At 36.7% G+C, this 25,553-nt stretch overlaps 1 protein-coding gene and 1 long non-coding RNA gene across 2 annotated transcripts in view; one reads left to right on the top strand and one right to left on the bottom strand.

The window, feature by feature from the left end:
• Nucleotides 1-25,553, top strand: part of LOC132346712 (uncharacterized) — a 78,210-nt gene that overhangs the window by 10,256 nt on the left and 42,401 nt on the right. The window contains exons 2-3 of the long non-coding RNA XR_009496625.1: nucleotides 1,623-1,687; nucleotides 9,457-9,547. This is a non-coding gene — a long non-coding RNA (uncharacterized lncRNA). The remainder of the gene's footprint in view (nucleotides 1-1,622; nucleotides 1,688-9,456; nucleotides 9,548-25,553) is intronic.
• LOC100141168 (transmembrane protein 225B) overlaps nucleotides 11,302-25,553 on the bottom strand; it is a 54,727-nt gene continuing 40,475 nt past the window's right edge. The window contains exon 2 of the mRNA XM_059892180.1: nucleotides 11,302-12,018. Within this exon, the coding sequence (XP_059748163.1) occupies nucleotides 11,382-12,018 (637 nt within the window). The 3' untranslated portion in view covers nucleotides 11,302-11,381. The remainder of the gene's footprint in view (nucleotides 12,019-25,553) is intronic.

Raw genomic sequence — 25,553 nt, 5'->3', positions numbered from 1 at the left:
GCTCAACATTCAGAAAATGAAGATCATGGCTTCCGGTCCCACCATTTCATGGGAAATAGATGGGGAAACAGTGGAAACAGTGTCAGACTTTATTTTTCTGGGATCCAAAATCACTGCAGATGGTGACTGCAGCCATGAAACTAAAAGATGCTTACTCCTTGGAAGGAAAGTTATGACCAACCTAGATAGCATATTCAAAAGCAGAGACATTACTTTGCCAACAAAGGTTCCATCTAGTCAAGGCTATGATTTTTCCTGTGGTCATGTATGGATGTGAGAGTTGGACTGTGAAGAAGGCTGAGCGCCGAAGAATTGATGCTTTTGAACTGTAGTGTTGGAGAAGACTCTTGAGAGTCCCTTGGACTGCAAGGAGATCCAAGCAGTCCATTCTGAAGGAGATCAGCCCTGGGATTTCTTTGGAAGGAATGATGCTAAAGCTGAAACTCCAGTACTTTGGCCACCTCATGCGAAGAGTTGACTCATTGGAAAAGACTCTGATGCTGGGAGGGATTGGGGGCAGGAGGAGAAGGGGACGACAGAGGATGAGATGGCTGGATGGCATCACTGACTTGATGGATGTGAGTCTGAGTGAACTCCTGGGAGTTGGTGATGGACAGGGAGGCCTGGCGTGCTGCGATTCATGGGGTCGCAAAGAGTCGACACGACTGAGCGACTGATCTGATCTGATAGAGAGAGAGAGAGAGAGAGCGAGAGAGTTTCTCTCTCCTAACTAAACTCAAACTGATATACCACATTTATCACCTCAAAAAGTTTCTGAGACTTAATTATTTCATTATCAAAAAGCTATGTTTCTGCTGGATAAAAACCAATTACCTGCAAGTTCTATGATTGCTTGTATGGCCTTTGGAATTTCTTTCTTAAAATATGTGCTCACTGCCAAACAGGGTAAAAGAAAATATCTGCAGCTTTTACTTGGCTTTTTACTTAGTATTGTCTTTACAAGGATTATCCATCTAGCTAATAGTCCCATCAAATACACTAAACATCTTGGCTCATGAGGATAATACAAAGTCACAGTAGATTTCACTGAAATTCAGAGGAACAAATGCTAGATGCATTCAGTGTTGGCACAGAGACTGAAAAGCTATCTGGGGAATGGACCACAAGTCAGGACATAGTACGTAGAGAATAAGAAAGCAATCATTACTATTATTGTTATTTATTGAACACAGACTTGATACCTGACACATGGTTAATTTTTTCAAATATGTTTAATCCATCCTACAGTCCTACATATTGTGGTGGTGCTTTTATTAACCTCTTATTACCAGGGAGAAAATCAAGGCTCAAAAATGTTATATGACTTACCCATCCTCCTTAATAAGAAAAAAGGGGGTATAGATTCTAATGCTAAACTATGAGGCTGCAAGGCCCACTCTCTTAATCTTTATACTAATTTCCTATGGTGCAGTGTTGGGCCAAAGAGGAAGTGTGGCCATTAACAGGGCCAAAAGATGGATCGTAAGAGAAAGATAATGCTGCGTAGAAATGTTAACATATGTCAACTTCTGGTTCTCAATACATCTTTACTGCCACTTTTCTACTTGAATGAGTTACATGATCTTTGACCAATTCTGGTTTATCTGTTTTTATGTTCTCAGGTACAAATTTTCTATCAATGACCATGTCTAAGCCCTATAAACAATTGCCCAGAAACACTACCAAGGTAGGTCCAGAACCTAAAATACATAGTGTTGTATGAATTTCTTTGTTTCTAAATGCTAAAGGTTCATAATTTATATTTACATGTGAACTTGCTGATGATCTGTTAAATTTTGATTCATGTATATTAACATCCTGTGTAAGTGGGTCCTGCAGACAAAGCTGAGTTTATTGGGAAACTCCAAAAAGAGGCTGATTTAGACAAAATTTTTACACTTTAGTCTGAGATAATGATTAATGGACACAAACCAGTACTTCTAATTAACGAGCAAAGTATCATGAAATTTTGTCTCAATCAATGACCTATTTTTTACAAAGAAACTAATAGAGATAATAAGGTCATACTGTTTAAATTTTGAGTTTGTTTATAATACTATATTTTTGCACAGTAAAGCAGACGCTGTAGTGATGAGAATGAATCAGAACAAGTCTCTAAACTTTTCAATCCCTCATCTAAAAACTCCTCGTCTAAAAATTCAGGATGATAGAAAAAGATTATATTAGGGAAGTTACTGGGTTCGGTGGGTTGGCATCTATGAAGTGCTCAGAGTTGAAGAAACCAGTCTGCATAATCATCAGTTATTACTATTATTATAAAGCAACAAATGGTCCTGGGCATGTGGTTAGCCTACTATGAAACTTGGTGTTAAAAAGCAGCAAAAAAAAAAAAAAAAAAGAGAGAGAGAGAGCAAGAAAAGGGGGGGCGGGGAATAATTTTAACAAAATGAAAAAAAATGCTGTTATAAGAATTAGTTAGAACTAAAAGTCAAAAGATAGATATTTATAGGTTATTGGTGAATGCTGCTCTTTCTCCTTTGAGCTCTTCTGGTTCCTGTGCAAATGGGCTGGGAATCTAATGAGGGCCATCTTCCTCACAACATATCAAATACCCCACCCTGAGACAGCGCCAAAAATACCACAAAAAAGAACAGCCCTTCTCAGAGTATCCCAGCCTTCCTTTTCCAGATGGATGGTATAATAAAAATATTCCTCCAATTATTTCAGGGCTTTAAAAGAGAAAAAGAGAAGATACAGCTTAAGTTCAATCCTGAAAAGGCATGAAGCTGTCAGGGAAGCTATTTCTGAGCAGGTTGGCCCTTCCTAGTAAAGATTCTTTAAAAAAAATTTCTGTCTTGTTTAAAAAAACTATTAGAGGTAAGGTAGAAGAGTCACCTCCTTATATCTTAGTAGTCACAGCAGAAATACAGTGTGGAAGTTTGTTAAGCCATTTAAAATCCTGAGATTCTCAGACAAAAGACACAAGGTAAATACAGGAATATACAGGAATACTGAGCTCAATTTGGCAGCAGCATGAAAGGCACTTGCTTGTAAGATTTCTTCAGAGACCCTGTCTAAGGGAATAACTGCTAAGGATATTCCTTCCTAATTTCTCTTTCCGGAACACACAACCTCCACTTGTGCAAAGTCTCCTCACAATGTGAGTCCATGTAAATGTCTATCAGAAGTAAGTAATAGAGTATCAGTACCAAGGACCAAGCTGAACCTGTGGAGGGTGCCCCCAGTGTAGACGGTACTCCCATCCAGTTCTCCTTCCTCTAACAAGTGAACTTGCAAAGGTCACCGTGTCCTCAGTCTGCATAGAGAGACTCCTCTTCTACAGTACATATCTTCTCTGAATACAAATTCCCTTAAGTAGAGTAATGCTGCTCATAACTGTATTATAGAGAAGTTCTATTTTCTAAAATTAAATCCAAAAATGAAAAGGAAGTTAAGGGGATTAACTTAGTAGGCTATTGCAACAGAGACTGCATTGGCCCTGGAAAAACACTCATCTTTTCCATGCAACTGACGCTTATGATTAAATGGGACAATTCCATTTTATCTCTGGATAGATGCAGAGCAAAATCTTGTGATCATTCATGAGAGAGTAAAGACACACGAGACAGTTTATCTGATACTTAGTGTTCAGAACCAAATTTAATAGTTCTGAGTGTTTATTCTGGCTACAGTTAGTACATGATTAGCAATCAAGAAGAGATGCAATCCTTTTCAATTAGAATAATCTTCTGAAAGGAGTTCCCATCAATCTTTTAGCCTCAAAGGAATTTCTCTTGAAAATTATTAAAAGCTACCTAAGAAGTAAGGGTTCTCTGATTCTGTGTGGCATATGTGCAATTTATTTATTCAAATGCATTATTCTTTGTTATGAACACACCCCTGGTCTGCATTTAGGACCCTAAGCCTTATTTAGCATTTACATGGTGCTTCCCTGGTAGCTCAGATGGTAAAGAATCTGGCAGCAATTCAGGAGGCCTGTGTTGGATCCCTGGGTTGGGAAGATCCCCAGGAGAAAGGAACAGCATGTGTGGATCATACCAAACTCTGGAAAATTCTTCAAGAGATGGGAATACCAGACCACCTTACCTGCCTCCTGAGAAATCTGTATGCAGGTCAAGGAGCAATAGTTAGAACTGGACATAGAACAGACTGGTTCCAAATTGCAGAAAGAATACATCAAGGCTGTAGTGTCTCCCTACTTATTTAACTTATATGCAGACCACATCATGCGAAATGCCAGACTACATGAAACACAAGCTGGAATCAAGATTGCAGGCAGAAATATCAATAACCTCAGATATGCAGATGACACCACCCCTATGGCAGAGAGTGAAGAACTAAAGAGCCTTCTGGGGAAAGTGAAAGAGGAGAGTGAAAAAGCTGGCTTAAAACTCAGCATTCAAAAAACTAAGATCATGGCATCCGGTCCCATTACTTCATGGCAAATAGATGGGGAAACAATGGAAACAGTGAGAGACTATTTTTGGGGGCTCCCAAATCACTGCAGACGGGGAGTGAGCCATGAAATTAAAGATAGTTGCTCCTTGGGAGAAAAGTTATGACCAAACTAGACAGCATATTAAAAAGCAGAGATATCACTTTGCCAACAAAGGTCCATCTAGTCAAAGATATGGTTTTCCCAGTAGTCACACATGGATGTGAGAGTTGGACTATGAAGAAAGCTGAGCATGGAAGAATTGATGCTTTTGAACTGTGGTGTTGGAGAAGACTCTTGAGAGTCCCTTGGACTGCAAGGAGATCATCCTGTCAAATCCTAAAGGAAATCAGACCTGAATATGCATTGGAAGGACTGATGTTGAAGCTGAAACTCCAATACCTTGGCCACCTGATGTGAAGAACTGACTCATTGGGAAAGACTCTGATGCTGGGAAAGAATGAGGGTGGGAGGAGAAGGTGACGACAGAGGATGATATGGTTGGATGGTGTCACTGACTCACTGGACATGAATTTGAGCAAGTTCTAGGAGTTGGTGATGGACAGGGAAGTCTGGTGTGCTGCAGTCCTTGGGGGTCACAAAGAGTCGGACACGACCAGGCAAGTGAATTGAATTGAACTGAACCCACGCCAATATTCTTGCCTGGAGAATTCCATGGATAGAAGAGCCTGGCATGTTACAGTCCAAGGAGTTGCGAAGTGTCAGACACAACTGAGAGACTTTCATTTTCTACTTTTAGAAACGTATGCTACAGGCATTTTTACTAGCTATTCCTTACAGCACCCTGGTGCAATAGAACAACATTACTGTATTACTTCCTAGATGTAAAACAAACCCAAGCAGTGCTTGGAAGTATGGCCATTCTTAACTGATACATTCAGAATTAAAGATGTGACTTCAAGGTACATTGTTTTACTGGATGAGCCAATAAAAATGTTTTAAAAAAGAAATGAGGGATTTGGATGTGCTTCTTGTCTTGATTCACTACAACATTATATATATTGGTTACCTTTTAGGACACCAAACGCATATGTTAGTAAAACAGTATGTTCAAAAGCTCACAAAATATCTTCCATACACAAACATATACCTATCTTCCAGAATTCAGCTGGGAATGCATTCCTCCTAAAAGGAAGGCTGGATGAATCAGTTACTATTTTTGTTGTAAGATTATCTTTCAATAATTGCTTTTTGAGGACATAGCATCTCCCAAGGAAGAGGCTAATACTAATCTTTTCGAAAACCGTCCATTTGTCTCCTGTTGTTGTTTCTATATCAATACATGTGGTTGTTAGCTACTTCTGCCTACCCAAGACATACTAGTTGCACAGATGACAGATTCAGGCATAGTTGAGCCCCAGTAAACCAATCATTTCAGTGCTGTCAAACCAATAGAACACTTAATCAAGGTCATTACTTCTCTTTGTTATTCTCTTGTTACAGCTGGGAGATAATTTTATTTATTTCATTGGTTTCTTAGTTTCTGAGCTATACAAAACAGATGTATTGAACTACCACTTTGTGAAAGGAACATTGTAAATGGTGGGGATAAAAATCGATGAGTGGGTCTAAGCGAAATCTCAACTAGTTGAAATCATAATGATATTTTCTCTGGGTAGTTTGGCCATTTACTATTTCTATATGGTTTTATGTATTTTCAGGCACTTTTGATTAAGCAAGCAGTCTCATACACTTCATCACTCTAGTGGAGTGGCATGAGCCAGTGGAAAAGTACTTGGGAGTAAGGACTGGGGGTTGATTGGTGGGGTGTGTTGAGCACATTGAGTTATTCCTGTATTTGCATTTTTTTTTTTTTTTTACTCTACGATTAGGCCATCTGTATTTGGTAATCGGTACCCATCCTACATATATTAGGCTCCTACCTGCCCATAGAGACAGAGAAATAAGGTTATCATCTCCTTTGAAGTTTAGATTGTAACGACAGAGTTGCTGGGTCCTCAAGAAAGACCTGGAGAATCCCACGGATAGAGGAACCTGCAGGCTGTAGTCTGTAGGTCACAAAGAGTCAGACATGACTGAAGTGACAAGAAAGACATTCCCTGGGTTGGAAACTGGCAAGAGACTGGGAAAAAACTTACATACACATCAAAGGAACAGAGGAAGGATTTACAGTTGTGATTTTTCTAAAGGAAATGCTCCAAGGGAATTCCCTGGGGACCCAGTGGTTTCGATTTGGTGCTTTTACTATCACGTCCTGGGTTCAATCCCTAAAGGGGGAACTAATATCCCATAAGTCACTGGAGTGGCCAAAAATAAATAAAGCAACTGCTCTAAGAAAAGGGACATCATGGGCCTGTGGTTGAGAAGGACCTTGAATAATCATAAGAGAGTTGAGGGGAATTTTAAGACCCATTTTGGTCACCACTGTTTGTGGAGATCATGAAAGTTGGCAAATCGATTAAACTCTGAAAGGGGGAGAGACTCCTGCAGTCATCAACTTTCCAGGAAGGTGAGAGAGGGCGTAACGAGGCCCCTACATGTTACTGTTAGGGCGGGGCTAAAGCAGTAGTATTTTTCATGGCTCATGGACCAGAGGCTTGCCTATTTATTCAAATAAATAGATAGCTTTTGCTTTGAAGTAGCTGAGAATTCTAGTTATAGAGTCAGGCTGATTTTTCACTAAGATTCTATCCTTGAAATGTATTTGCAGTGAAATCTGGAAATTTTACTTAATGTTTCTACTATGAATAGATAATTATACCTATCTCATAAGTATATTGAAAGAACTAAATGAAAATGTTTCTAAGGGACATTTTCCATACAGTTCTTGGCACATGATGAATGCTCAAGAAATGGTATACACTTGATGTGTACCTAAATGAGGTATCAGCCTACTGCCTAATATTATTCTCATTCTATGTCTCAAACCCAGCAAAATAAGCACTTTATATTTAGCTCTGCTCTTGGGAAAAAATGCAACAATCTCTTTGCTCATGTGTTAATTTAATTATTAATATTTATCATTGTTATTAATTATACTTTGCATTCACATATAATTTATGAACTGATTATCACAAGTGGAAGTGATCTTAAAAGAACTTATTCCAAGAAAGCAGGTTTTTATTTCTTTGGAACACTCTCATTTCTTTAGCCTTTAAAAAATGTTATTTGAATAGTGATTTCATCAAAGCTTTTTATATCCTTGTTACCTTACCATTCTGAATCTTTAGAGAAGCTATTTGTAAGCGTGAAAGGCTTTAGAAGGGAAAACCAGTACAACAGAGTTAGATTCATTTCTAAAAAAAAAAAAAAATCCCCAAACTTCTGTAGGTCACTAGCAGAGGAGGGTTTTCTTTATAACAAGAGCCCTGCCACTCTATGGGCCTTTTTTTTTTTTTTGCAAATAGAGAATTTCTGGGTTTCCAGCTTTCCTTAAATGCCAAGCTTCCTGTATCACTACTACGAATTGCCTTGGCAGGAAAGACGTCAAATAGCCTCAGTGTAGAAAGCAAGGCTGTCGTTTTTGCTCAGTTGTTGGAAACCAAACATTAACTAGAACATCAGTATAAATATGATCTGGATGCAGTGACTCATTCTGTTTTAACTTAGTTTCACTTAAAATTTAACAGGGCAAGAAAATAACTATTTTTTAAATGCCTCCTATGTTCTCAGTACTTTTTGATGTATCTACAAGATATCCTTGAAGAGAAAGGATAGGCTGTAGGCTAGATGTTTACATTCCCATCATATTCACTGGTTGACATTCGAACCTTCATATATTGGAAAAGTGAGTCTTTTAGGAGATACTTAGGTCAGGATGGTGGATCCAATCCTGATATATATGTCCAATATATATTCATATATTGGAAAGTGAGTCTTTTAGGAGATGATTAGGTCAGGATGGTGGGTCCCTAATGAATGGGGTTAGTTCTCTTGTAAAAGAAGCCCCAGAGAGAGCTCTTTCGTGCCTTCTGCTGTGTGAGAACAAAGAAAGACCATGGCCATCCGTGAACCAGGAAGCAAGCCTTCACTAGTCACCAAATCTACCAGTGTCTTGATCTTGAACTTCTCAGCCTCTGGAACTGTAAGAAATAAGCTTCTGTGGTTTAAGCATAAGCATAACCATTTGCTTATGCTCAGAGAAGATACAGATCTTTGTTTACTTCTCTTATCAACTAGGGTTTAAATGAATGGTTTTAAAATATGTTCTTCTCATCTCTGAATCAAGGAAAAGACATCACTCTCAATTTTCTTTTCCAAGAGATATTAAGAGAAATGTTAATTAAAAAAAAAAGAAAATAATTTGGTATGTAGGTGGGAAATAAATATTCAAAGTTGCTTACCTCTACTACTAAGCAAAAACAAGTGGCTCTCTGCAAGTGAAGACAATAATGTACTCCCAGATGCTTTAGATAAAAAGCAAAGAATCACAATAATTAATTTGATTAAATATCTAGCTCTGGAGATATTAAATTTTGTTACTTCTTCTATCTCGTATAATTAAATACTAAAAAGAAAATGCCTGCTATTGATAAGCTATTTAGAATTCAAAAAGCTTAGTTTAAGCAAAGTACAAAAGACTTGACACTACAAATCATGAGTGGAAAAATCTCAAGGTATAAAAACCTTTAAATGATTTCCATTGCAACTTATAAGGTGTGCCACTGGTAGCCATCGGTCTAGAAGAAGCTCCAACAAGAAGAAATGTGTTCATGAAACTTGTCATGAATAAGAAAGCTTGCAGCTGTTAGACCTGCAAAGAGAGAATTACAATAATGTAGCCTGCTGGCAATTTAGCTTAGCCAAAATCACGGAAAATATATACATGATCTTAACATTCTGATATCTTGTTCTTGTGTCAGAAATGACGGTGACAGGGGAAAAAAGAATCCATTGTTGTGACAAAAGCCCTAGGACCACACGAAACGGCCAAGTATGTCATCAAAATGAAGACAGTATGAGCTTATCTGCCTGAAATGCTTTGTTCACACCCTAGCTAAAATTAGTTGAAATGTGATTCTACTCTATTTAAAACAGTTCTTTTTTTTCATTTTCAGCTTCATTTAGAGAAAAAAGTTATTTTTCTAAAGAAAAATTCCCCTGGCAAGAACTGATACAAGTTCATGAAACTGTAATCTCAACAACCAGGTAATGGGCAAATCTACAGTACACAGTAATTTATTCTGTTTTGTCTAGTCATCCGACCTGGTTACATCTGTTACTTTATTTACTTACTCATATCTGGGGTTAGTGAGGGATCAAAACAGTAACACTGTCACAAAAAATATATCTTATAGTAGTGTTCTTGTTTTTTGATACATACAAATTTATAGAGCTCAACAAATCAACACAAAATAAAACACACCCAGACACTGTCACTTGACTGTCTATTCATATTAATACTATACTTAATGCCGTGTTAAATTGTCCCTTCTACTGTTTACTTGCTTCTGGTTGAAATATGATATTTTATATTTATCCTTTACATGTTGCTGATATTTAGAAACTTGTAATTATCTATCTTGTAACCTTTATGTTAATGTCATCATAATTACAACCTGGTTTGAGTGCAAATTAGCAAAACTCTACTGGAATTCCATTTGGAAATATATGTCAAAATTTACCCAGAAAAGGTCTCCCAGTGCTTTTAGCTCATCTGGGAGCACTGATGGCAGACTCAGAGCATCCTCTCTAAGGCTCTGGTGTTCACCTGCTCTGCTCTGTACCCATCTAATGTTGGCATGGCAGCTGTCGTTTATGGTAGTTTTAACTTTGTGAGCAGCCAGTGATACAATAGGTCTTGCATGGCAGAAGTTTAGACTAATTTGGGGGTCCAGACGTCTGTGTGTTTATTAATAAAGCTTATTAGTTGAATTCTTCAAAAAATTGACCAAGAAATTCTGCTTCTAAGAATTTATCCGATGGATACATATTTTCAAAATACTTTATGTATAAGTTCAGTCACTGAATCATTCTTTCTAAGGCAAAACACTGGAAACTAAATAAAGTTTAACCCATAGAGAAGATGGGTTAAGCTAACTAGGGTAAAATCACAAAATTAACCATTACGCAGTCATAGAAAACAGCAAGGTTGCTTATTTATGTGCTGATATGGAAACATGTCTAATATATACTAGTAATGAAAATATATCAATTATTAAGATATCAAACATTGTATAGAATAGTACCTAGAAGAGGAAGATATATACACATAGCTGAAAAAATTTCTTTAGAAACAAATGCCATTTTCTTCTATGTTTTGGGAAACTAGTTGGACAGATAAGAAAGCACTAGTAGGACTAATTTTCCATGAATGTTCTTATAGTTTTAATTTTTTTTTCCATTTTGTGAATGTATTACTGGGCAAGGAAAGTTTAGTGCAGCTGTCCTAAGTTACTCAAAATATGCACATTTCAAGGAAATATCTGTCTTCAGGACTGGCCTGTGGTGGACTCCCGGGAGGTAGCATCCTAGTCTTTGGTATATTCTTCCTGAGAAGAATGATTTTTGTGACTGATGCCTTAGATGACACTGTATTTATGCTAAATACCTGTGTTTGTATACAAGATGCTGAGTCACACTCTATAACAACCTGGTCAAATACAGTTTTTCCTAGCAATGTCACTGATAATGAACAGTTGCTTTATCTCAAGGAGTGTGGTGTGGGAAGACTAGGATGTGAGTTGTTAAGGTCAACCACGCAGGTACTACATGTCTTGGTGACTGAGACTTAATAAATAAATGGACACCAAGCTCCGGGCTGAGCCTCTGTGGCTGCCATCACCTCACACACACTGTCATATAATGTTGCTGGGATAACTGGGTGTGTCCTCCTTTGACTCTACTGTGAGGAGGGGGAAGGGAGGGGTTGACTTGACACTCAAAAGGCTCATCAGAAACGGCAGAGACTGGGGGAGACTGAAGAGCCACACACACTGACACATGTGCACTGGACGAAGGGCAGGGCACAGACTGTCTGGGTCTAGATAATGGTTTCTTCCTTCAGCAGCGTCTCCTTCTGCATGGAGCTCAGTTCTCCTCCCAGACTATCCAGGTTTTCCAGGTACGAGATCTCTTGGGTGTCCTCAGTACTCTGGGAAATGGGCAACAAATGGCATCTAGGGCAGGCTATTTCTTGGATGAGGCAGATGGCACCAGCCACCATGAACAGAAGGATGCTGAAGCCCAGGACGTAGTAAGGCCACTGTATGGAGAACTGCGGGGGGCTGGGCTTCATCCGCAGACTCTGGATCTCCAGGGCATGCAGCAACAAGGCCAGGAAGGCACAAGCCCCTGTGAGGAAACTGATGAAGGCTGACACAAAATTGTGCTTCCGGGTCCTCGGAAAGAGCTGAGACGCAAAGGACACCATGATGAAAGTGGTGAGGAAAGACAAGACAACGGCGGACAGCAGGGAGACTCGGCCGAGGATGACGTAAATGGATAAGGGTCGAGGCTTCCAGCACTTGATATGGAAGCAGTTCTCAAACAGGCCACTGAAGAACACTTCCTGGGACTCCTCGTTCACCAGCCGCACCCAGAAGGGGAAGATGGAGACCAGCAGGATAAGCAGGTAGCCCAGGGAGGCTACAGAGCTTGCAGAGGGCTTCTTGTAATCTCTGTCTCATCTGAATTTGCCTTTTGCTGGTTTTAATCTGCATCCCTTCACTGAGAAAATCACTTTTCTGAGTCCTAGGAAACCTTGTAGCATATCACTGTGTCTCAGAATGATCTTGGGGACTCTGTATATTCCAAAAATCAAAGGAAAACATTTTAAAGTTTAAATTGCTTTTATCGAAGTCAACTCGATCAGTTTATTGAAATCCTACTATAAACAGATTTAGTGCTAAACATTGGGAGAAATCCTAGACTAAGGCCTCCATCAAGTTTATTGGCCGACTGAGGGATAAAATTATGACAGTGAAATTATCTGCAATGCAAGGAGTTATGACTATTTCATACATAGAGTGAATTAGAGGAGTTCCTGGAGTCTACAGATTATTTTTGTTGTGGAAAGAATACAAGCATTGTTTATGAAAGCAATCTTCTCTTACTGAACATTTAATGTGCTTTGCTGTTCTAGCTGTTTGTTTTATTTTCATGGTCTCTAAATCACTTCAAGGTAAACATTTACATTCTTATTTTACGTATGAGGAAATCAAGGTTCTGAGAGCCTGAGGCCAAAATTGATCACTTAATAAGTGGTGAAAGTAGGTTTCTGATTAAAAATAAGTAAATAACATTTCTCTTATATTTATTAGTGTACTATAAACACAATATAGTCACTTGCTATTATATGAATACATTGTCTAAGATTTAAAGCTTTAGAAATGAAACATTCTCAGGGTTAGAGAGATTAAGTAACACTTAGCTAGGAAGAGCCAGACCCCAAATTTGATGTTCTGTCTTCTTGAATCTGAAGATGGCATTTCCTCCCATTGTGTTAAAGTGTCCTATGAAGCTAAAACATTATCTATAAATAAGATATTCTTTTTTCAATTTAAAAAATTTTATTGATATATATGGCTCAGATGTTAAAGAATCTCCCTGCAATGTAGAAGACCCAGGTTCTATTCCTGGGTCAGAAAGATCCCTTGGAGGAGGGCATGGCAACCCACTCCAGTATTCTTCCCTGGAGAATCCCATGGACAGAGGAGCCTGGTGGGCTACAGTCCATGAGGTCACAAAGAGTTGGACATGACTGGGTGACTAACACTTTCATTTTCATAATTGATTTACAATATTGTGTTAATTTCTGCTGTATAGCAAAGTTAGATATAGATATATATTATTTATATATATAAATAATATATATATTATATATTTATTTTATTATATATTATATATATTATATATATAATATATATATAATTTTTCACATTATTTTCTATCATGGTTTACCACAGGGTATTGAATACAGTTCTCTGTACTGTACAGGAAGACCTTGTTGTTTATCCATTCTGTATATAATAGTTTGCATCTGTTAGACCCAAATAAGATTTGTAAAACAGACCACACTTATACGATTCTAGAGAAATAACAATACATCTGGTCTTAACAAGAATTTTCAGTAATGCTATATTTATCTATGAATATAAACTAATAGTACAGGAGAAACTATTACAGTAGTAAACTTTAAATAGTATGAAAATAAATGCATATAAAACTGCTGAATATTTCACATAAGTGAAATACATGTGTTTTATAAACAAAAGAAGGTGAAACAGTGGTAGTATTGCCTAACTTCAACTAAAAATAAATGAGGGAGTCCAGATATGCATTTATCAGACTTTCACTTTTATCCTTGAAATATCTTTTGTACTTTGAATGTATTGATATATGTCACAAGTAATCACAGAAACAGTAAAAAGTTGTCAGATTGCATTAATAGATAGTGTGCATGTAGCAACATCATCGTTATTAACCTAGGTATTAATTTCCAAGCAATTTCTTCAAAACTCTTAGATGTAGGCTAAATGCAGCTTTGTTTGATGACCCCCATCATTGCATTGTTATTGAAGGATCCAACAGAAATTTAGATTGCTAACTAAATTAAGCACATTAAAAGCTTATCTGAAACTCCAAATTATAGCCTTTGAAGATTCAAAAAGTCAGAAACACAAAGACAGCTATATTTAACTGATTTAAAAGAAAAAATAACACAGCTGGAAATTAATCATAAAATGCAGTGCTCATAATACAGAACTGCATGTCGTTTTCATTAATGTCTATCCAAGCATTCAAATGATGCTTCAACTTAAGACAATATACATTTCCCTTAGGACATACACTGTATTAAGAGTAAGGTTGTTTTTATGTTTAATTGGGAAGAATGAAGAACTGTTTGAATCTTGCCATACTTTATAAGCAATAAGCCTGTATTACCCCCAAAGGCAAGTCAGATGCAAAGATTTTCTTAAGAGGAGATTAGTGAAACACATGCTTCTTATGATAAGAATTGGTATGGAGGAAACTGATGAGATAACATAACTCTTAACCATCAAAATTTTCCTGAGAGATGTCCATAAATTCAGGATTACAAATCTGATTGATCAAGGCTGTGGGACTGAAATAGTGTCACATGATGAGATTTTGCATCCATTGAGGTAGGATCATTGCACGTGAACCAGGGAAGCTAGTTGATGCTTATATATAGTTGCTGTTTAGTTGCTAAGTCATGTCTGACTCTTTTGTGACTCCAGGGACTGTAGCCCACCAGTTGTCTCTGTCCATGGGATTTCCCAGGCAAGAATACTGGAGGGGTTGTCATTTCCTTCTGCAGATACTTATATATCAGATCAGATAAGATTAAGTCAGTCACTCAGTCGTGTCCGACTCCTTGCGACTCCATGAATCGCAGCACGCCAGGCCTCCCTGTCCATCACCAACTCCCAGAGTTCACTCAGACTCACGTCCATCGAGTCAGTGATGCCATCCAGCCATCTCATCCTCTGTCATCCCCTTCTCCTCCTGCCCCCAATCCCTCCCAGCATCAGGGTCTTTTCCAATGAGTCAACTCTTCGCATGAGGTGGCCAAAGTACTGGAGTTTCAGCTTTAGCATCAGTCCTTCCAAGGAAATCCCAGGGCTGATCTCCTTTAGAATGGACTGGTTGGATCTCCTTGCAGTCCAAGGGACTCTCAAGAGTCTTCTTCAACACCACAGTTCAAAAGCATCAATTCTTCGGCACTCAGCCTTCTTCACAGTCCAACTCTCACATCCATACACGACCACAGGAAAAACCATAGCCTTGACTAGACGAACCTTTGTTGGCAAAGTAATGTCTCTGCTTTTGAATATGCTATCTAGGTTGGTCATAACTTTCCTTCCAAGGAGTAAGCGTCTTTTAGTTTCATGGCTGCAGTCACCATCTGCAGTGATTTTGGAGCCCATAAAAATAAAGTCTGACAACTGTTTCCACTGTTTCCCCATCTATTTCCCATGAAGTGATGGGACCAGATGCCATGATCTTCGTTTTCTGAATGTTGAGCTTTAAGCCAACTTTTTCACTCTCCACTTTCACCTTCATCAAGAGGCTTTTTAGTTCCTCTTCACTTTCTGTCATAAGGGTGGTGTCCTGCCTCAAATCTTTCAAGGAAGAGAGTTAGCATAAGTAAGGCAGAAAACATTCCTTAATCTTCCTTTTAATTTCATTCACACTCAAACAACAAAGGAAAATCTGACTCTCTTGGAAGAATGGAAGCAATTTAGTGACTGAAGGCAAGAAGGAGCAAATAGTGATGGAATAAAAAGTTTTTTTTAAGGAAACTGCAAAATTGGTTTAAAAAGAGACCCAGAGGGATGGTATGGGGAGGGAGGAGGGAGGAGGGTTCGGGATGGGGAACACATGTATACCTGTGGCGGATTCATTTTGATATTTGGCAAAACTAATACAATTATGTAAAGTTTAAAAATAAAATAAAATTAGAAAAAAAAAGATTTTATTAATACTTACTGCAATATATTTTGTCCTTTTTGCAATTTTCTTATAAATTTAAGGTACAACATTTTATTGAAGTATAGTTAATTTACAGTATTTTGTTAGTTTTAAGTGCACAGCAAAGTGATTTAGTTATACACACACACACACACACACACAAACTTGTATATATACTCTTTTTCAGATTCTTTTCAGTTATAAGGCTATTACAAGATATTGAGTATATTTCCCTGTGATACACAGCAAGTCTTTGTTATTTATCTATTTATTTTATATAGCATGTAAACATTAATCCCAAACTTCTAATTTGTCTCTCCTCTCCCTCGCTATACCCTTTGATAGCCATAAAATTGTTTTCTACATCTGACTCTAGTTCTGTTTTATAAGAAAGTTCATTTGTATCAATTTTTAGAGTTCACATATTAAGTGACATCATATGATATTTGTTTTTCTCTGTCTGATTCAGTTTACTTAGTTTGATAATCTCTAGGTTCATCCATGTTGCTTCAAATGACACTATTTCCTTATTTTTATGACTGATTAATATTTCATTTTGTGTGTATATATACATTTTTATTCATTAAGATACAACATTTTTAATTAAAATAATGAGAATACTTTCTCTGACTTCTTTTAAATATCTATTTTAAGTAAGAAAATTATGCATTTTATTTTATTTTTTTTTCTAATTTTATTTTATTTTTAAACTTTACATAATTGTATTAGTTTTGCCAATTTAAAAATGTATAGCAGGTGCCAGCAATAATTCACTTTTTTTAGAAATCAAAAATAAATGAGGCACAATCCTTTAAAGTCCTTTTAGGGACAAGATGAAGAATTTTATATCTAAAGTTTTTACAATTATTTATAAAGGTGGATAGTATATTCTGATGTTGAGTTCAAATATCAGGAAAGAGAAATTAAATTTGTGAAATAAGAAAGGAAACACTAGAGATAACCTACCCTTAAAATTGAGAATCAACTGAGGCTTTTATGAGTTCAACTTGACTTCTAAATAGTTTCATCAAAGTAATACACTGATGAAAGCTAAGGATCTTTTGGGATGATGTCAGGTCTTTACTGTATATTTTTTTGTCTTGTTGAAATTGCCTTTAACTTAATATGTTCTTCTTAGTTCTTTGAGTTCCCCTAAGCAAAACAATATTATAAGCTTTTTAAAATAAAATTTTACAAGGAAGTATATCAATTACTGTGAAAGACCAAATCTCATAGCACAAATATTTTGTTCGCTGACATTGCAAAGGAAAATTTTACTAAAACTATGAGGCTGTCTCTATATAAGATTATTTATCCTCCCCACTAAGCAAATTTAAGTCTCCTTTGAATTCTTTTCTTTCTCATTTTAAACACTATTATTTAGCATTTATTGAGTAAATATATTATTTTATTTAACAGCTTAATTATATGTGTACTTTATGAAACATCCCTTGTTCATGTTTATTGCCCAGACCTACTTTTGTTGTTCAGTCACAAAGTTGTGTCCAATTCTTTGTGACCCCATGAACTACAGCACACAAGGTTTTCCTGTCCTTCACTATCTTCCAGAGTTTGTTCAAACTCGTGTCCATTGAGTCAGAGATACCATCCAACCGTCTCATCTCCGTTGTCCACTTCTCCTCCTGCCCTCAATCTTTCCCATCATCAGACTCTTTTCCAATGAGTCAGCTTCCCTGATAGCTCAGTTCCTGCCTGCAATGCAGGAAACCCAAGTTCAATTCCTGGGTTAGGAAGATCCGCTGGAGAAAGGATAGGCTACCCACTCCAGTATTCTTGGGCTTCCCTGGTGGCTCAGTGTAGGAGACATGGGTTCTCTCCCTGGGTTGGGAAGATCCCTTGGAGAAGGGAAAGGCTACCCACTGCACTATTCTGGTCTGGAGAATTCCATACACTGTATAGTCCATGGGGTCCCAAAGAGGCAAACACGACTGAGAGACTTGGACATCACTTGAATCAGATGGTCAAAGTATTGGAGCTTCTGCTTCAGCTTCAGTCCTTCCAATGAATATTCAGGGTTAATTTCTTCTAGGAATGACTGGTTTGATCTACTTGCTGTCCAAGAGACTCTCAAGAGTCTTAGCTAGCACCACAGTTTGAAAGCATCAATTCTTTGGGTTTCTCTGGTGGTTCAGATGGTAAAGAATCTGCCTGCAATGCAGGAGACCAGGGTTCCATCCCTGGGTCAGGAAGATCCCCTGGAGAAGGGTATGGCAACCCACTCCAGCATTCTTACCTGGAGAATCCCAGAGACAGAGGAGCCTGAGGGGCTACAGTCCGTGGGGTCATGAAGAGTTGAACTTGACTGAGCAATTAACATTTTCAGTTTCAGCTTTCTTTATAGTCCAACTCTCACATCCATACATGACTATTGGAAAAACACATGCCTTTGATTATACAGACCTTTATCAGCAAAGTGATGTGTCTGCTTTTTAATACACTCTAGGTTTGTCATAGCTTTTCTTCCAAGAAGCAAATATCTTTTAATTTCATGGCTGCAGTCACCATCTTCAGTCATTTTGGAGCCCAGGAAAATAAAATCTGTCACTGTTGCCATTTTTTCCCCATCAATTTGTTCATGAAATGGTGGAATTAGATGCCATGATCTTAGATTTTTGAATGCTGAGTTTTATGCCAGCTTTTTCACTCTCCTCTTTCACCTTCATCAAGAGGCTCTTTACTTCCTCTTTGCTTTCTGCCATTACAGTGGTGTTACTTATATATCTGAGGTCGCTAATATTTTCCCCTGCAATCTTGATTCCAACTGGGGATGTGTCTGCTGTTGAAAGTAAAGTCTGATGGTGTAAAGAACAATAATGCATAGGAACCTGGAATGTTAGATCCATGAATCAAGGCAAATTGGTTGTTGTCAAGCAGGAGATGGCAAGAATGAACATCAAAATTTTAGGAACCAGTAAAGTAAAATGGATAAGAATGGGAGAACTTAATTCAGAGGGCCATTATATTTACTATACTGAGCAAGAACCGCTTAGAGGAAATGGAATAGTCCTCATAGTCAGCAAAGGAGTCCAAAAAGCTGTTACCTTGGTGCAATCTCTAACACAACAAAATGATCTCGGTTCTTTTCCAAGGCAAACCATTCAACATTATAGTAATCTAAGTCTATGCCCCAACTACTAATGCCAAAGAGCTGAAGTCAAATGGTTCTTTGAAGACCTACAAGGCTTTCTAGCACTAATACACAAAAGAGATGTCCTTTTCATCGTAGTAGATTGGAATGCAAAAATAAGAAGTCAGGAGATGCCTGGAGTAACAAAGTTGTTACTCTGTAACAACTTCATTGTTACAAAATGAAGCAGGGCAAAGGCTAATAGACTTTTGCCAAGAGAACACACTGGTCATAGCAAGCACCCTCCTCCAACAATAAAAGAGATGACTCTGCACATACATTACCATCACCAGATGGTCAATACCTAAATCAGATTGATTATATTCTTTGCAACTAAAGATGGAGAAGCTCTATAATGTCAAAACAAAACAAAACAAGACCTGGAGCTGACTGTGGCTCAGATCATGAGCTCCTTATTGCAAAATTCAAACTTAAATTGAAGAAAGTCAATAAAACCACCAAACCATTCAGGTATGACCTAAATGAAATCCCTTATGATTATACAGTGGAAGTGACAAGTAGATTAAAGGGATTAGATCTGACAGACAGAGTGCCTGAAGAACTATGGATGGAGGTGTGTGCCATTGTACAGGATACAGTGACTAAAACCATTCCAAAGAAAAAGAACTGCAAGAAGGCTAAATGACTGTATCAAGAAGTCTTAAAAATAGCTAAGAAAAGAAGAGAAGTGAAAGGCAAAGGAGAAAGTGAAAGATATACCCCACTGAATGCAGAGTTCCAAAGAATAGCAAGGAGATAGAGGAAAACAAAGAAATAGAGGAAAACAACAGAATGGGAATGACTAGAGATCTGTTTAAGAAAATTAGAGATACCAAGGGAGCATTTCATGTAAAGATGGGCACAATAAAGGACAGAAATGGAAAAAAAACTTAACAGAAACAGATGTTAAGAAGAGGTGGCAAGAATACACAGAAAAACTATACATAAAGGTCTTAATGACCTGGAGAACCACAATGGTGTGGTTACCCACCAACAGCCAGGCATCCGTGCAAGGTCACGTGGCATTAGGAAGTATTACTATGAACAAAGTTAGTGGAGGTGATGGAATTCCAGCTGAGCTATTTCAAATCCTAAAAGATGATGCTGTGAAAATGCTGCACTCGATATGCCAGCAACTTTGGAAAACCTGAAGTCAGTGGAGGCACTCAAATTAGTAAATATGATTTGAATCTTGAGTGAAGTCAGCTGAGATTCCATTTTGAAAGAATTATTTGAATTAAGAATAATTTTTGACCACTGATTTGCAAGGAATATTTAAAAAAACAAACACTGTGACTGGAGATTTAGAAGAAAAAAAAAAAGACAAATAAATGTGTGTGTGTGTATACGTGTGCACACCTACCTGTCTGTAGATTTAAAACCAAAGGGATACTGTGAGTTCTGTTTCTAAACCTTGAAGGAGATCACACTTGGACAGAGATTAAATAAATTGTTGGGATATGTTAGCAGTGAAAACTACTGTTTTGATTTTCACATTGGTAAGTGCTGGCAGGAAATTTTGGGAGATTTCTCATCATAATCTCATTCTGTCTTTTCTGCTGACAAACATGTTTTCTAACAAACCTGGCATAGCTTTACCTTATAGTAATGAGTCATTACTTCATTGGTGTCTTACACAATAGCACAAGCACTAATAAAGTTTTGAATTCACTTAACTAATGACCCATTAAATTCAGCAACCTACTTAAAGTTGAAATTAAGCAGACTGATTATTTGTTTACATATATTGTAATACATAGATGAAATAGAGAATCTTTACTCTGAATTAATAAATCTCTTTTGGAAATAGAACCAGATTAGTTAATTTAAATTTGTGTTGTTTAGCCTAGATTTAGTTTCAAGTTTTCATGAAAAAACAACTTCTCATACAAAATTTGTTTACATTACTTTGTCTGAATCACCCAATCCCAGTATTTGAACAATCTGCTCAAAATAGAAATTTAGCTGACTGACTATTCATGTACCTATATTTATAATATATAGAGAGAATTGAATAGAAAACCCTTGCTTTGAGATATTAATTCTCTTTTGAAACTTGAGGATGCTTCCATCAGTTAGATTTTTCAAATATTTGCTTATTTATTTGATTTTGGCTGCACCGGGTCTTCATTGCTTTGGTCGGCTTTCTCTGGGTGCGGTGAGCGGGGTCTACTCTTCATTGCACTGAGCACGCTTCTTATTGCAGCAGCTTCTACTGTGGGCACAGGCTCTGGGGTGCATTGGCTTCAGTAGCTGTGTCACACGGACTTAGCTGCTCCGAGGCACGTGGAGTTGTCCCGGACCAGGGATTGATTGAACGCATGTCCCCTGCATTGGCAGGCAGATTCTTACCCACTGCGCCACCAGGGGAGTCTCATATATTAGATTTTAAGATGTTTCAATTTGAATTTATTTTCAAATTTAGGCTTACACGAGAAAGGCTTCTCACATAAATTCTGTTTAAATTGTTATGTTTAAATTACCCAGTCCCAGTATTTGAACACGTTAAAAAGTTAAACTCTTGATCTATTTTGCTAATCTGTATAGTGGGGCTACCAACAGTCACTACTGCATAGGCTCTTGCGTATATGAAATTAGAGGCAAAATAAATGCATCAATATATGGTATAGAGCAATCACTCAATATTTGCTAATATTTGCTATTGTTAGCACCACCATCATTATCATTTTATTAAAGTTAGTTGTGCGTAATTTATATAATTTCAAATAAGTTCCTTAGGGTCATTATAGAAAGGCTTTATTATTATTTAGAGATTGATCAAATGTTTGAAGGCAATAAATTAAAATAAAAGATGGACTTTTTCCATACTCATTGGACTGGAGCTCCTGTTTAGGCTGTCAAATAGAAAACTACAAAGTAGATAACAAGTGTTATAAAAAGAATGCTGTTCTGATAGCTCACAGTAAGGATACGTACACTGACCTGCAAGTTTGAAGGTACTTCTCAAACAAAACGAAATACATTCTGAGTTCTGAAAGATAAGTAAATCTTATTCAGAAGTTAGAGATTTGGGGAAATCCAGGTAACAGAAACAGTATGTGCAATGGTGTGAAGATTGAAGAGGACTTTTAAGTGTAGCAGTTCAGTATAGGGGAGGTTAGGAGGAGTAAGAAAACAAAGAAAACAGGGGAAAAAGAAAATTGAATGCAAATTTTGAATTATATAGAATCTTGTATGTGTTTAAATGTATTTGAAATGTATCCTATCGGCAGTAAAGAATTAACCGAGGTATTTTGTTGGTTATATAGCTTTTAAATTGTTCACGTATAATTTACATAGGTAATTTCTTTAATGCTCAGTTTGATGTGCTTTACAGCTGTCTATTCACATAGCAGGTGGTCCGGTGGTAAAGGATCCACCTGCCGATGCAGGAGATGCAAGAGATGCAGGTTTGATACCTGGGTGGGGAAGATCCCCCTGAGGGGGAAATGGCAACCCACTCCAGTATTCTTGCCTGGGAAGTCTCATGGACAGAGGAGCCTACTGGGCTACAGTCCATGGGTCACAGAGTTGAACACCACTGAGCAACTGAGCACACATTTAGCAACTGCTCCAATTAAAATACAGAACTTTTCTACCAGCAAACAAAATCCCCTCATATCTCACCAATAAATGGCCCCTTCCACCTCTCATCTCATTGTAACATGTTTCTTTTCCTTGTTCTTGTTCTGTATATAAATAGAATCATAGAGATTATATTCTTTTGCACTTGGTTTCTTTTGTGTGATATAATTTTTAGAGATTTACCCATGTTATTCAAAATATCATTATTTTATTCTAATTTATTTTCAATAAGTATCCCACTATATGAATATTTCAGTGTATTTACCCGTACTTCTACTGATTATTAAGACAATTATGCAAAAGATTGTGATTAATGTTACCTATAAATCTTTTTTTGTGGGTATATGTTAAGCACGTCAAAGTGGAATTGTCTCATCATTGTGTGAAAATATGCATAGTTTTAAAGAAAATACCAGTTTTCTAAATCTATTGCACCATTTATGCAATCAAACTCTTAGCAATGAATAAGATTCAGTTGCATCAATCTTGTCCGTGTTGTGATCTTTCTTGATATTAAACACTCTAGCAGGGGAAAAATGATGCTTTATTTGTATTTGTTTAATCTGTATTTCTTTAGTGACTAATGCTATTGTACTTTCATACATGTATTGAACATTTATATATCTTCTTTTTCAGTTATTTTCAATTAATTTGTCCATTTTTTAACTGACTTTATTTTTCATTGTTGAAGTTCTATATAAATACTGGATTCATCATTCTTTGAATTTGTGACTTTTCAGATTCTTTACTTAATGGTGTATTTTACAAGCAGAAATTATTAGTTTTGATAAGGTCAATTGACTGTGTGTGTATTCGTATATGTGTGTCTATGTGTATTTTCTAAGAAATATTTTATCAAGTTATCAATATTTTATCTAATCATCTTCATCAATCATGAAGATGATTAGATTTCTTCTAGCCTGTGTTTTTCTGGTTTTCATGTTCCAGTCTATACCACTTCAAATCAATTTTATTTTACTGGATCAAAGAAGAAGTTAAGGTTATTTTTCTTTATTTTCTATTTTTTTAAACTTGAATATCCTGCTGTTTTAATATTTGTTAAACGTTAAACACACACACACATGAAGTCCTTCCTTTTCTCTTTAAATTGATTTAGTACTTTTATGTAAAAAGTCAAGTGTAATATATGTCTGGATTGAGACTTCTATTCTGTTCCATTGATCTGTGTGTTTATCCTTAGACTCATATAATACTATTTGATATAATTTTATAGTATGTCTTGAAATCAGGAAGCAGAAAACATCCAGCTTTGCTTATGTTTTTAAATGGCAAAACAGATTCTTTTAGATTCTTTGTATTTATATAACAATATTAGAATGAGCTTACAAATTTTCCTTTTAAAAGTCTACTGGGATTTTGATTGTGATTGTATTGAATCCGTATGTCAGCTTAATAGAGAATGTATATTCAAAAATGTAAAGTATTGTAATCCATGAAGACGTTTATCTCACCATTTGCTCATCACCATCGTAAGTCACTTCAGTCATGTCTGACTCTTTGTGACCCCATGGATTGTAGCCCGCCAGGCCCCTCTGTTCATGGGATTTTCCAGGCAAGAACACTGGAGTGGGTTGCCAAGACTTTCTTCAGGGGATCTTCCTGACCCAGGAATTGAACCAGCTTTCTTATGTCTCCTGCATTGGCAGGCAGATTCTTTAACACTAGCACCGCCTGGGAATCCATTTACTCCTATCTTCTTTAATTTAGAAATGTTTTATATGCTTCAGCATAGAGATATTATGTATTTTCATTATATTTATTTTGAGATTTTTAAGTATTTTGTTGCTATCATGTGTTATTATGCTAATCTTCTTTGTTTATGGACTGTATATAAGATAAAATCCATCTTATATTAATCATATTCTGCAATTTTCCAATATCATTTATTTCTAATAGCTATTTTGCATGTTCCAAATGATTTTAAAATACATAACTTTAGCTTTTTCTTAGTTTAATCTTTACACTAAAATATTTGTTTTCTTGCCTTATTGTATTTGTTAGAATTTTCAGTACTATGTTGAATAGAAGTGATAAGCATCTACCAGATAGTCTTGTTTTTTATTCCCTTTAAGAGGGATATATTTGATGTTTGCCATTAATTGTGATGCTAGCTGTAGATTTGTGTAGAGCCCTTTTTTTAGATTGAGAAAGTCTCTTCTAACTCCAGCTACTGAGAATTAAATATCTATCTATCCATCCATCTATTCATCTATCTATATATAAATATGAATAGGCATTGATTTTTTTCAATTCTTTTGTCTGTATGCATTTTAATTATCATTATCCTTTTAATGTGACAAATTATAATGATTGAAGATATTAAGCCAATATTATATTTCCAGATTAACTCTACTTGGTCATGATATACTACCTTTTTACATATTGTTGGAATCAATATGCTGACTTTTTGTTAAGAATTTTGAACCTATGCTCATAAAGTTTAATTTATCTGATTTTTTGTGTGTAATATCTTCAATATCAAATTTATTCTGTACAAACCAATTGAGTTAGAAATTAGTCCTTTCTATCTTTGTAAAAGTTTTATTTATAATTTGTATTATTGCTTTTAAATATAATTGATGAAATTCAGTTACACATCTGGACCTTGATTAGTCTTTATGCAAAAGTATTTGAATATGAATTCAGTTTTGTTAAATAGATATATTTGAGTGTTTACTTCTACTTATTTGTTGTTGTTGTTGTTTTTCAAGAACTTTTCCCATTGTACTTAGTTGTCTAACTTACTGGCATAAAATTTCCCTTACATTATCACTTCAGTCATGTCCGACCCTGTGTGACCCCATAGACTGCAGCCCACCAGGCTCCCCCGTCCCTGGGATTCTCCAGGCAAGAACACTGGAGTGGGTTGCCATTTCCTTCTCCAATGCATGAAAGGGAAAAGTGAAAGTGAAGTCGCTCAGTCATGTCCGACTCTTATCGACCCCATGGACTGTAGCCCACCAG

Source organism: Bos taurus, chromosome 12, assembly GCF_002263795.3.
Source record: "Bos taurus isolate L1 Dominette 01449 registration number 42190680 breed Hereford chromosome 12, ARS-UCD2.0, whole genome shotgun sequence".
Taxonomy (NCBI): Eukaryota; Metazoa; Chordata; class Mammalia; order Artiodactyla; family Bovidae; genus Bos; species Bos taurus.
This window is presented reverse-complemented; position numbering and strand designations above follow the sequence as displayed.